Genomic DNA, 11,943 nt, shown 5'->3' with positions numbered 1-11,943 from the left:
GTCAGTGTCCATTATGCTGTAATATACAATTGTTGTAGGACCTCTTTATCCATATCATCTGTCCAAAATAAGGATTGTTGTGGTACTGTTTCAGGATATCAGTTCCAGGTATTTTGGCATGTTGTGATATGATCGGAAGGTGATCTGCACATGAAAGGATGATGATTTTATGGACTGGAGTGGTGGTGAAAAGTCATATAAGTATTACTTGTGGAGAGAGGAGGATAGACTGGCATTACCATATGGCATGCACATCATGGAAACCTACCCTTGGATGTAGCTTAGGTCCCACGTCAGGTCAAATGGGTTCATATAGCCTCATGAAAGCTAAGGTTAGATTCTCCTGTTCTGTGCTTACAGGGCTTCACTTGCATGAAGAAAAGGTCTTCCAGATTTCAGAACTTTATTATTTTTTTCTTTTATGATTAGAATGCACTTGACTTCATTCAGGTTTAATTTTCACACACTTCAGTGACAAAAGTGGCATTTTTGAGTGATGTAAACATCAGAATAGTGATATTAGTTCTGGTAATCAAAACTTGAAATTGTTTGTAATGAAATACTTCAAAGATGAAGTGCAGTTGTCTTTATCTTAATTTTTGTTTCAACCAGAAGCAAAGTTATGTATACAAGAAGACAATGCTGTTTAAAATGATGATTTCTATACCCAACAATTACTCATATATGCTACATAAAAAGTGATTTATTTGCAGTGAAAAAGGTGCATCATCAGAACTGTTTCAGGAGTATAATCAAATCTAAAAAGAGAAATATACATAAACAAATGTATGTGAGTTGGAGATATGGTCAAAGGGATTATTGGATTAAGTGTTAATTGATTGGCATGTAAAAGAGACTTTTGGATGTAAATGTGCTGAGAGGGGCAACTAGAGGGATGTCTGAGGGCTATCTTGTGGAGGTGAAGGTGAAGAATTTGTAGAGGTTTTCAAAAAAGAAAAGAGAATGTTGGGGAGAAGGGAGTGGTGAGAGTAAGTGAGCTTGAAAAGGAGACTTGTGTGAGGAAGTGCCAAGAGAGATTCAATGCAAACAACAAAAGGTGAAAGCAAATGACATGAGGGGAGTGGGTGAGGAATGCACTGTATTTTGGGAAGCAGTGATGGCTTCCACAAAAGATTCATGTGACATGAGAATGGTGGGCAGATTAGAAAGGGTAGTGAGTGGTGGGAAAAAGTGAAGTTGTAAGTGAAAGCGTAAAGAGAGGCATTTGGACAATACTTGCAGGGAAGTAGAGCAAATGACTGGGAGATGTATAAAAGAAAGTGACAGGAGGTCAAGAAAAAGGTGCAAGGTTTAAAAAAGAGGGCAAATGAAAGCTGGGGTGAGAGAGTATTATTGAATTCTAGGAAAAATAAAAAGATGATTTGGAAGGAGGTAAATAACGTATGTAAAACAAGAGAACAAATGGGAACATAGGTGAAGGGGCAAGTGGGGAAGTAATAACAAGTAGTGATGAAGTGAGGAGGAGATGGAGTGAGTATTTTGAAGGTTTACTAAATGTGTTTGATGATAGAGTAGGAGATATAGGGTGTTTTGGTCAGAGTGGTGTGTGAAGTGAGAGGGTCAGGGAGAATAGTTTGGTTAAGAGAGAAGAGATAGTGAAAGCTTTGTGGAAGAAGAAATCCAGCAAGGCAGTGGGTTTTGATGGTATTGCAGAGGAATTTATTAAAAAAAAAAAAGGGGATGACTGTGTTGTTGATTGGTTGGTAAAGATATTCAGTGCATGCATGAACCATGGTGAAGTGCCTGAGGATTGGTGGAATGCATGCATAGTGCCAATGTACAAAGGCAAAGGGGATAAAGGTGAGTGTTCAAATTACTAAGGCATAAGTTTGTTGAGTATTACTCAAAAATTATATGGAAGGGTATTGATTGAGAGGGTCAAGGCATGTACAGAGCATCAGATTGGAAAAGAGCAGTGTGGTTTAGGAAGTGGAAGAGGATGTGTGGATCAGGTGTTTGCTTTGAAGAATGTAACTGAGAAATACTTAAACAGATGGATTTGTATGTAACATTCATGGATCTGGAGAAGGCATAAGATAGTGTTGATAGAGATGCTTTGTGGAAGGCTTTAAGAGTATATGGTGGGGGAGGTAAATTGCTAGAAGCACTGAAAAGTTTTTATCAAGGATGTAAGCCATGCGTATGAATTGGAGGAGAGGAGAGTGATTGGTTCTCAGAGAACGTCAGTCTGCGACAAGGGTGTGTGGTTGATTTGAGTGAGAAACTGCAGAAGTTGGTGACTGAGTTTGGAAATGTGTGTAAAAGGAGAAAGTTGAGAGTAAATGTGAATAAGAGCAAGGTTATTAGCTTCAGTAGGGTTGAGGGACAAGTTAATTGGTATGTAAGTTTGAAGGGAGAAAAACTGGAGAAAGTGAAGTGTTTTAGATACCTGGGAGTGGACTTAGCAGCGGATGGAACCATGGAAGTGAAAGTGAGTTACAGGGTGGGAGAGATGAAGAATGTATGGAAGGAGAGAACGTCATCTTGGAGAGCAAAAATGGGTATGTCTGAAGGAATAGTAGTTCCAACAATGTTAAATGGTTGAGAGGCATAGGCTATAGATAGGGTTGTACAGAGGAGGGTGGATGTGCTGGAAATTAAATGTTTGAGGGCAGTATGTGGTGTGAGGTGGTTTAATCGAGTAAGTAATGAAAGGGTAAGGGAGATGTGTGGAAATAAGAAGAGTGTGGTTGAGAGAGGAGAAAAGGGTGTTGAAATGGTTTGGACATATGGAGAGAATGAGTGAGGAAAGATTGACAAAGAAGATATATGTAACAGAGGCAAAGGGAACAAGGAAAAGCAGGAGACCAAATTGGAGGTGGAAGGATGGAGTGAAAAAGATTTTGAGCGATAGGAGCCTGAACATACAGAGGGGTGAAAGGAGTGCAAGGAATAGAGTGAATTGGAACACCCATCAAGTGAATGACCACAGGATGAATTTACTATCATATACTCATATATTTACGAAGAGGTAAATTCATTCTGTATTTCATTCATTATAACATGAACAATATCAATGAACTTATATTTGCAATCAAAAGATTGAAAAACTCTTTATGAAATAGTCTATGATACCAGGGTTCTTGTTAAGGCCTGAAAATAATATTTTCCATATTCTAGTCAAAGCTAAACATCCCTACACTGTTTCTCTAATTCCTGGGGATGGCATCCAACAAAAGACAAACTGGCTTAATCCTGGATTTTAATATGACATAATGATCAGCTCTAGTTACAAAAATGCAAATGATGAGGAATACATTATTTGGGGTTTTGTCTGCATATGAGACAAATGTGCTCAAATATATCTTAATGATTTAATATTCAATAATTCTGAAGTCCACTACACAATACCCAGTTAAAAAACTGATAACTTCAGATGTTTGCACATCTCATAATTACTACAAGCTCTTGGTTATAATATGGAACTTATTACTAGACACCTAAAGTAATCATCCATCATGTACATTGCCTATGAGATATGAAATGCAGGCCAGAACATCCTACTTCTGTTTGAATGCTTAAGAGCTCATCAATATATATTTGCATATGAAGTTACATGATTGTATATAAAATAGTGCTTCCTCTACTTCCAAGAAGCAAATCAATAAATGCCTTAGCTCGAACTTTTGATAAAGAAACAATGACAACAGGCCCTTTAAGTATTCAATGGTTTCCCTGAATTTCAAATAAAAATGAGGGTAAAGGAAATACTTGTTTACAAATGAAAGACTGAATATTAAATGTGCTGGCAAAAAGATGGACAGAGAGGGAGCTCCTTCATTATACAAAATGCAGGGAGATAGGAAAATTATATACTTCTAGAATAGACAAACTACTGAAAAGAAAAGTTCTATCCATTCCTTTTACAAATAATCATACTCTTTCCCTAGGCAAACTATTTAATAAAAAGGTTCAAATCATTATTTCAAAAATATTTCATATACTTCAGAATAAGCCGATAAACATACCAATCAGCATCAGTTCCCCACAGGAAATCAATATGGTTAAAATTAGGTACCTTTATTCTGAATGGTAGATTTGGTAAATGTGCAGCAAGATGAGCTACATCCTGTAAAAGCAAAGAAAATATAAAATGTAATGATCTTATAATAAAGCATCACAGTCAAAACCAAGCATAAAGCTGCACATTTTCATGTTTTGGTATTTCTCTATGGTAGTAGCACCCTTAAGTGAGCTACATATAAAATGATAAATTGCTGATGATTTTTTCTTCTAAACTTAATTTCATATATGGTGGATATATTTTGAAGGTTTGTTGAATGTGTTTGATGATAGAGTGGCAGATATAGGGTGTTTTGGTAGAGGTGGTGTGCAAAGTGAGAGGGTTAGGGAAAATGATTTGGTAAACAGAGAAGAGGTAGTAAAAGCTTTAAGGAAGATGAAAGCCGGCAAGGCAGCAGGTTTGGATGGTATTGCAGTGGAATTTATTAAAAAAAAGGGGGTGACTGTATTATTGACTGGTTGGTAAGGTTATTTAATGTATGTATGACTCATGGTGAGGTGCCTGAGGATTGGCGGAATGCGTGCATAGTGCCATTGTACAAAGGCAAAGGGGATAAGAGTGAGTGCTCAAATTACAGAGGTATAAGTTTGTTGAGTATTCCTGGTAAATTATATGGGAGGGTATTGATTGAGAGGGTGAAGGCATGTATAGAGCATCAGATTGGGGAAGAGCAGTGTGGTTTCAGGAGTGGTAGAGGATGTGTGGATCAGGTGTTTGCTTTGAAGAATGTATGTGAGAAATACTTAGAAAAGCAAATGGATTTGTATGTAGCATCTATGGATCTGGAGAAGGCATATGATAGAGTTGATAGAGATGCTCTGTGGAAGGTATTAAGAATATATGGTGTGGGAGGCAAGTTGTTAGAAGCAGTGAAGAGTTTTTATCGAGGATGTAAGGCATGTGTACGTGTAGGAAGAGAGGAAAGTGATTGGTTCTCAGTGAATGTAGGCTTGCGGCAGGGGTGTGTGATGTCTCCATGGTTGTTTAATTTGTTTATGGATGGGGTTGCTAGGGAGGTGAATGCAAGACTTTTGGAAAGAGGGGCAAGTATGAAGTCTGTTGGGGATGAGAGAGCTTGGGAAGTGAGTCAGTTGTTGTTCGCTGATGATACAGCGCTGGTGGCTGATTCATGTGAGAAACTGCAGAAGCTGGTGACTGAGTTTGGTAAAGTGTGTGAAAGAAGAAAGTTAAGAGTAAATGTGAATAAGAGCAAGGTTATTAGATACAGTAGGGTTGAGGGTCAAGTCAATTGGGAGGTAAGTTTGAATGGAGAAAAACTGGAGGAAGTAAAGTGTTTTAGATATCTTGGAGTGGATCTGGCAGCAGATGGAACCATGGAAGCGGAAGTGGATCATAGGGTGGGGGAGGGGGCGAAAATTCTGGGAGCCTTGAAGAATGTGTGGAAGTCGAGAACATTATCTCAGAAAGCAAAAATGGGTATGTTTGAAGGAATAGTGGTTCCAACAATGTTGTATGGTTGCGAGGCGTGGGCTATGGATAGAGTTGTGCGCAGGAGGATGGATGTGCTGGAAATGAGATGTTTGAGGACAATGTGTGGTGTGAGGTGGTTTGATCGAGTAAGTAACGTAAGGGTAAGAGAGATGTGTGGAAATAAAAAGAGCGTGGTTGAGAGAGCAGAAGAGGGTGTTTTGAAATGGTTTGGGCACATGGAGAGAATGAGTGAGGAAAGATTGACCAAGAGGATATATATAGGAAAGATTGACCAAGAGGATATATGTGTCGGAGGTGGAGGGAACAAGGAGAAGTGGGAGACCAAATTGGAGGTGGAAAGATGGAGTGAAAAATATTTTGTGTGATCAGGGCCTGAACATGCAGGAGGGTGAAAGGAGGGCAAGGAATAGAGTGAATTGGATCGATGTGGTATACCGCGGTTGACGTGCTGTCAGTGGGTTGAATCAGGGCATGTGAAGCATCTGGGGTAAACCATGGAAAGCTGTGTAGGTATGTATATTTGCGTGTGTGGACGTATGTATATACATGTGTATGGGGGTGGGCTGGATCATTTCTTTCGTCTGTTTCCTTGCACTACCTCGCAAACGCGGGAGACAGCGAGAAAAAAAAAAAAATTTTCTTTGTATTTTTTCTACCTAAATGTCATATTCAAAGCATTTTTCTATATCTTGTTCTCATATTCACAACAGTGTATATAATTCTACAATATTTTTGCAATGTTTGCATACTTGAGGCATTCTGTGAGATGCAAGGTACCGCTAACCCATAATAGACCAAGATGAAAGTTTTCTCAGTTTTTGTATGCAGATGGTCTTTCTCTCCTATACAGTCTGTCCACTACATAAATGAGATCCTACCTTGGTTAATACTGAGGTCTAGTTCATTACAGCCATGGTAAACGATTTTTGTATGCAGATGGTTTTTCTCTCCTATACAGTCTGTCCACTACATAAATGAGATCCTACCTTGGTTAATATTGAGGTCTAGTTCATTACAGCCATGGTAAACGATGAGTTTCATCACCTTTTATAGACTGAATCATGATTCAACCACAGCCATTTCTACAAGTTTGGGCTGCCTCAGCCAATCAACATCCACCAACAGCTGGTGCCACCATCTCATGCGTTGGCATGTATAGATGCTTAACTATTAGAAAAACTGTCAGCCTTTTAAAGATCAGTAGCCCCCAACTTCTTTTTTTAAAGTTTTCTTATCAAAAATGCTCCAGTTTTATACATTTATGATTTCATTAAATCATCTTTGGCTATCATGTACACTTGATAACTGTGTAAGAAATATGGGGTTAACACATTTTGATTTGGGTAACCAGGGGAAAACTTTGTCAGTCATTCCTTGTACTCTCCCCATCCTCCTACTCTTACCCATAAGATAGATACCTTTGGTTGAAATCTGAATCACGCTTATCTATTTCCACTTTTTTTCTTATACTACTAATCCTTAGTATCCAAAATTTTACACTATCAAAAAATAAACTTTCCATATGCCACATATTAAGAACAATACATGGTGTGTGTGTGTGTGTGTGTGTGTGTGGAGGGGAGGGGTTTCAATCGAGTAAGTAAGAGAGAGGTGGAGTAAGAGGAAGAGTACGGTTGAGAGAGCTGAAGAGGGTGAGCTCAAATGGTATGGACATAAGGAAAGAATGAGTAAAGAAAGGTTGACAAATAGAGTATATGTGTCAGAAGTGGAGAAGCCAAGGAGCAGAGGGAGATCAAATGGGAGACTGAAGGATGGAATGAAGATTTTCATTGCTGTATAGTAAAATGAATACCGTAAGCTCTAAGACATTTACTGATGTTGAATATGTCAAACTTTCAGTACAGAAGTTAAACTAGGTGGTACTTAATTGGGATATACAAAGTGATTTTTGTTGAAAGACATATATGTTGCCAATAGAAAAGCCTCTAAACATTCAAAAGAAAATCTTAGAATACTTAGTACGCACTTGTGGGTCTGCCAAATAGTCCTTCTTTCCCGATATAAGAACAACTGGAACTGTAATACGATTAAGGTGGTGTGGTGGAGGAGTTGGTTGATTATACCTCCTCATGTTTTCCTTCTTGCCAAAGTCATAGTGCTCGAATTTACCTGAAACACAGCTTGTATATCAGTATCACTTTTTTTTAAGACGGGCAGGGGGTGGGGGCATAACAAGTGATTAAAAAAAATGGGATCATCAAAGAAAGGAGCAGTAGCAGAAGCAGTAACAGACAAAGAAGGCGTATAAAAAGACAGCAATTATTTTGAAAACCTGCTGAATGTGTTCGATGACAGGATAGCAGCTGTGGGATATTTGGGAAAAGAAGATATATGAAGCAAGAGTCTTTGCAACTGGTTTGATGAAAAGATAAGAGGTGGTGGAAGCCTATCCAAAGCTGAAGTGTGGCAAAGTGACAGGAGGGAATGGGACTGCAGATGTTTCTCAAGAAAGGAAGTAACAGTATCATTATTTAGTTTACCAATGGCAATGACCCAAGATAAAGTACTTAAGGGCTGGCATTGTCTGAATGGTACTATTATATGGAGGCAAGGGACAAAAGTGAAAGCTTTTATTATAGAGGTGTATTTCTGACCTAGGTAGCTGTTTTTTGTTTTTTGTCTCATCCAAACATGGACTGCTAGCATTCTGTCCATACACATACAATCTCTTCCTGTCATATATAACATCTGACAACACAGCTCATTCTTCTTAACTCTAGATTTTCTTGTAGTGAGCACTGTGCACTAGTTCTGCTTTTTGGCAAAACTGAAGGAGCAGCAGTTAGAAGTAGCAGTTAGGAACATTTAGGAAGGAGCAATTAGGAAAAAACATTAGGCAGAGGTTAGGTAAAAACATTAGGCAGGAGCATTAGGTAGTAGTAGTCAGTAGGAACATGAGGTAGGTACCTCTGAAAACATTGCACTAGAGCTGCCCTTTGGCAGTGGTCTGTTAAAGGTGAGGCACTAAAGGCTAATAAATGGCACTGCAGTTCAACTGTTATGGAGACTATTGTCATGGCCAGCCCTTGAAGGAGTTCCAGGTGGGAACAGGCATCAGAGATGTAGAAAGATAAATAGTGTAATTCTGTTGGGTGTGCTTATTACAGTGTGTGGGAGAGTGGTGACTAAGAGTGTGGTGGCATGCACAGAGCATCAGACTGACAAGGGTATTGGCATAAAGTGATTTCCTTGCTTACGATACAATGAAAAAATGTATTTCCAAAAGAAAATCACTGTGAAGAATGTTTAAAGATGCAAGAAAATTGATCCCTTCACTTAACTGCAAAGAGATTGATTTAGTCAAAATGTGACTAAGGATGATGAAAATAACATTCATAAGGTGATTTATGTCTAGGAATGAAGTATTTCATAAGACAATGTATAATTTGTCTCATTCAACTTTAAACCAAGTATGAAGGGCCTCAAAAATAGAAAGACCTACACAATTTATTACATTTTTAATGCCTTCCTTCAAAGCTGAATTTTTCCCTTAATATCAGAAAGCAGAGAAAATTGGGTCTTGCATGCCAAGGAGACCCAAGAACTGCTGAAGAGGAAGATGACAAATCTTGGGTCACCTCAATTTAAGTTTATACCATGAAAAAATATTACTGCTAAAGTAAATGACCCTGTTAAGCATCAGATTGGGGAAGAGCAGTGTGCTTTCAGAAGTGGTAGAGGATGTGTGGATCAGGTGTTTGCTTTGAGGAATGTATGTGAGAAATACTTAAAAAGGCAAATGGATTTGTATGTAGCATTTATGGATCTGGAGAAGCATTATGATAAAGAGTTGATAGAGATGCTCTGTGGAAGGTATTAAGAATATATGGTGTGGGAGGCAAGTTGTTAGAAGCAGTGAAAAGTTTTTATCGAGGATGTAAAGCATGTGTACGTGTAGGAAGAGAGGAAAGTGATTGGTTCTCAGTGAATGTTGGTTTGCGGCAGGGGTGTGTGATGTCTCCATGGTTGTTTAATTTGTTTATGGATGGGGTTGTTAGGGAGGTGAATGCAAGAGTTTTGGAAAGAGGGGCAAGTATGCAGTCTGTTGTGGATGAGAGGGCTTGGGAAGTGAGTCAGTTGTTGTTCGCTGATGATACAGCGCTGGTGGCTGATTCGTGTGACAAAAGTGCAGAAGCTGGTGACTGAGTTTTGGTAAAGTGTGTGTAAGAAGAAAGCTGAGAGTAAATGTGAATAAGAGCAAGGTTATTAGGTACAGTAGGGTTGAGGGACATGTCAACTGGGAGGTAAGCTTGAATGGAGAAAAACTGGAGGAAGTAAAGTGTTTTAGATATCTGGGAGTGGATTTGGCAGCGGATGGAACATGGAAGCAGAAGTGAATCATAGGGTGGGGGAGGGGGCGAAAGTTCTAAGAGCGTTGAAGAATGTGTGGAAGTTGAGAACATAATCTCCGAAAGCAAAAATGGGTATGTTTGAAGGAATAGTGGTTCCAACAGTGTTATATGGTTGCGAGGCGTGGGCTATGGATATAGTTGTGCGCAGGAGGGTGGATGTGCTGGAAATGAGATGTTTGAGGACAATATGTGGTGTGAGGTGGTTTGATCGAGTAAGTAATAACAGGGTAAGAGAGATGTGTGGTAATAAAAAGAGTGTGGTTGAGAGAGCAGAAGAGGGTGTTTTGAAATGGTTTGGTCACATGAAGAGAATGAGTGAGGAAAGACTGACCAAGAGGATATATGTGTCAGAGGTGGAGGGAACGAGGAGAAGTGGGAGACCAAATTGGAGGTGGAAAGATGGAATGAAAAAGATTTTGAGTGATCGGGGCCTGAACATGAAGGATGGTGAAAGGCATGCAAGGAGTAGAGTGAATTGGAATGATGTGGTATACCGGGGTCGACATGCTGTCAATGGATTGGAACAGGGCATGTGAAGCGTCTGGGGTAAACCATGTAAAGTTCTGTGGGGCCTGGATGGGGAAAGGGAGCTGTGGTTTCGGTGCATTATTACATGACAGCTAAAGACTGAGTGTGAACGAATGTGGCTTTTGTTGTCTTTTCCTAGCACTACCTCGCGCACATGAGGGGGGAGGGGGTTGTTATTTCATGTGTGGCGGGGTGGTGATGGGAATGAATAAAGGCAGACAGTATGAACTATGTACATGTGTATATATGTATATGTCTGTGTGTGTATATATATGTATATGTTGAGATGTATAGGTATGTATATTTGCATGTGTGGACGTATATGTATATACATGTGTATGTGGGTGGGTTGGGCCATTCTTTCGTCTGTTTCGTCTGGGACAGGGGAAAATGAATACTTCCCAAGTATTACCGGCGTGTCGTAGAAGGCAACTAAAAGGAAAGGGAGCAGGGGGCTGGAAATCCTCCCCTCTCGTAATTAGTTTTCCTAAAGAAGGAACAGAGGAGGGGCCAAGTGAGGATATTCCCTCAAAGGCTCAGTCTTCTGTTCTTAATGCTACCTCGCTAATGCAGAAAATGGCGAACAGTATGAAAAAAAGTTTTGAATTATTCATCAAACACTCAAACTTTATCTAAATTGGCAGATGTCCCAAGCATTTTGGATAACAGGTTTTACTGTTGTTGGATGAATATCATGCACTTCCTGAAAATCACTTTTTCAACATTTATTCTGTAAAACCTTATTTTTCACTCTATGACTGGATTTCCAAGGAATGCAATGCAAGATATGGAAATCTCATGATTCTATGATGAAAAAGAAAATATTTCAAAACAGTAAATTAATCATTTAAAGGGAAAAAATCACTCATTTTGATAATGCTCTTGAAATTTTAGATCCATTCAAAGGGTCAAAGTTATACAACAATTCAGGTGAAGAAATATCTGAAAACTGATGTTTCCTTTGTGGCAGAGATACACTTGATGGTGGCAGTCATGTGATAGCAGTGCTAGGTGTGGTAATGCAAAGGATTTCAAAAAGGAACAGACTCATGGGTCTTTCTGAAGCTGTTTGTGATGGTGGAAGATAATAGAAAGTTGTAGATCAGTGTAGTAAGAGTAGGAAGAATACAGATATTTCAAAATGAAAAATACTGGAAACTTTTCATGTAACTTCAGAGGCACAAATAATGTCAGTCACACATACAAAGTAAAATATTTATAAAGTATATTCTCTAACATATCTATGGTACTGCTGTTAACCACTGTAATTGGTATTTATATTCATATTTATTTATTTATTTTGCTTTGTCACTGTCTCCCGCATTAGCGAGGTAGCGCAAGGAAACAGACTAAAGAATGGCCCAACCCACCCACATACACATGTATATACATACACGTCCACACACGCAAATATACATACCTATACATCTCAATGTACATATATATATATACACACAGACATATACATATGTACACATGTACATAATTCATACTGTCTGCCTTTATTTGTTTCCATCGCCACCTCGCCACACATGGAATAACAAC

The 11,943-nt window shown here is 38.9% G+C and overlaps 1 protein-coding gene across 1 annotated transcript in view; it reads right to left on the bottom strand.

Moving 5' to 3' along the window:
- Window positions 1-386: 386 nt before the first annotated feature.
- Window positions 387-11,943, bottom strand: part of LOC139749510 (gastric triacylglycerol lipase-like) — a 294,599-nt gene continuing 283,042 nt past the window's right edge. The window contains exons 14-15 of the mRNA XM_071663457.1: window positions 7,485-7,627; window positions 387-4,090 (exon numbers count right to left, since the gene is read on the bottom strand). Coding sequence (XP_071519558.1) covers window positions 3,947-4,090; window positions 7,485-7,627 — 287 coding nt within the window. The 3' untranslated portion in view covers window positions 387-3,946. The remainder of the gene's footprint in view (window positions 4,091-7,484; window positions 7,628-11,943) is intronic.

This window comes from Panulirus ornatus, chromosome 7 (assembly GCF_036320965.1).
Source record: "Panulirus ornatus isolate Po-2019 chromosome 7, ASM3632096v1, whole genome shotgun sequence".
NCBI classification, from domain to species: Eukaryota; Metazoa; Arthropoda; class Malacostraca; order Decapoda; family Palinuridae; genus Panulirus; species Panulirus ornatus.
This window is presented reverse-complemented; position numbering and strand designations above follow the sequence as displayed.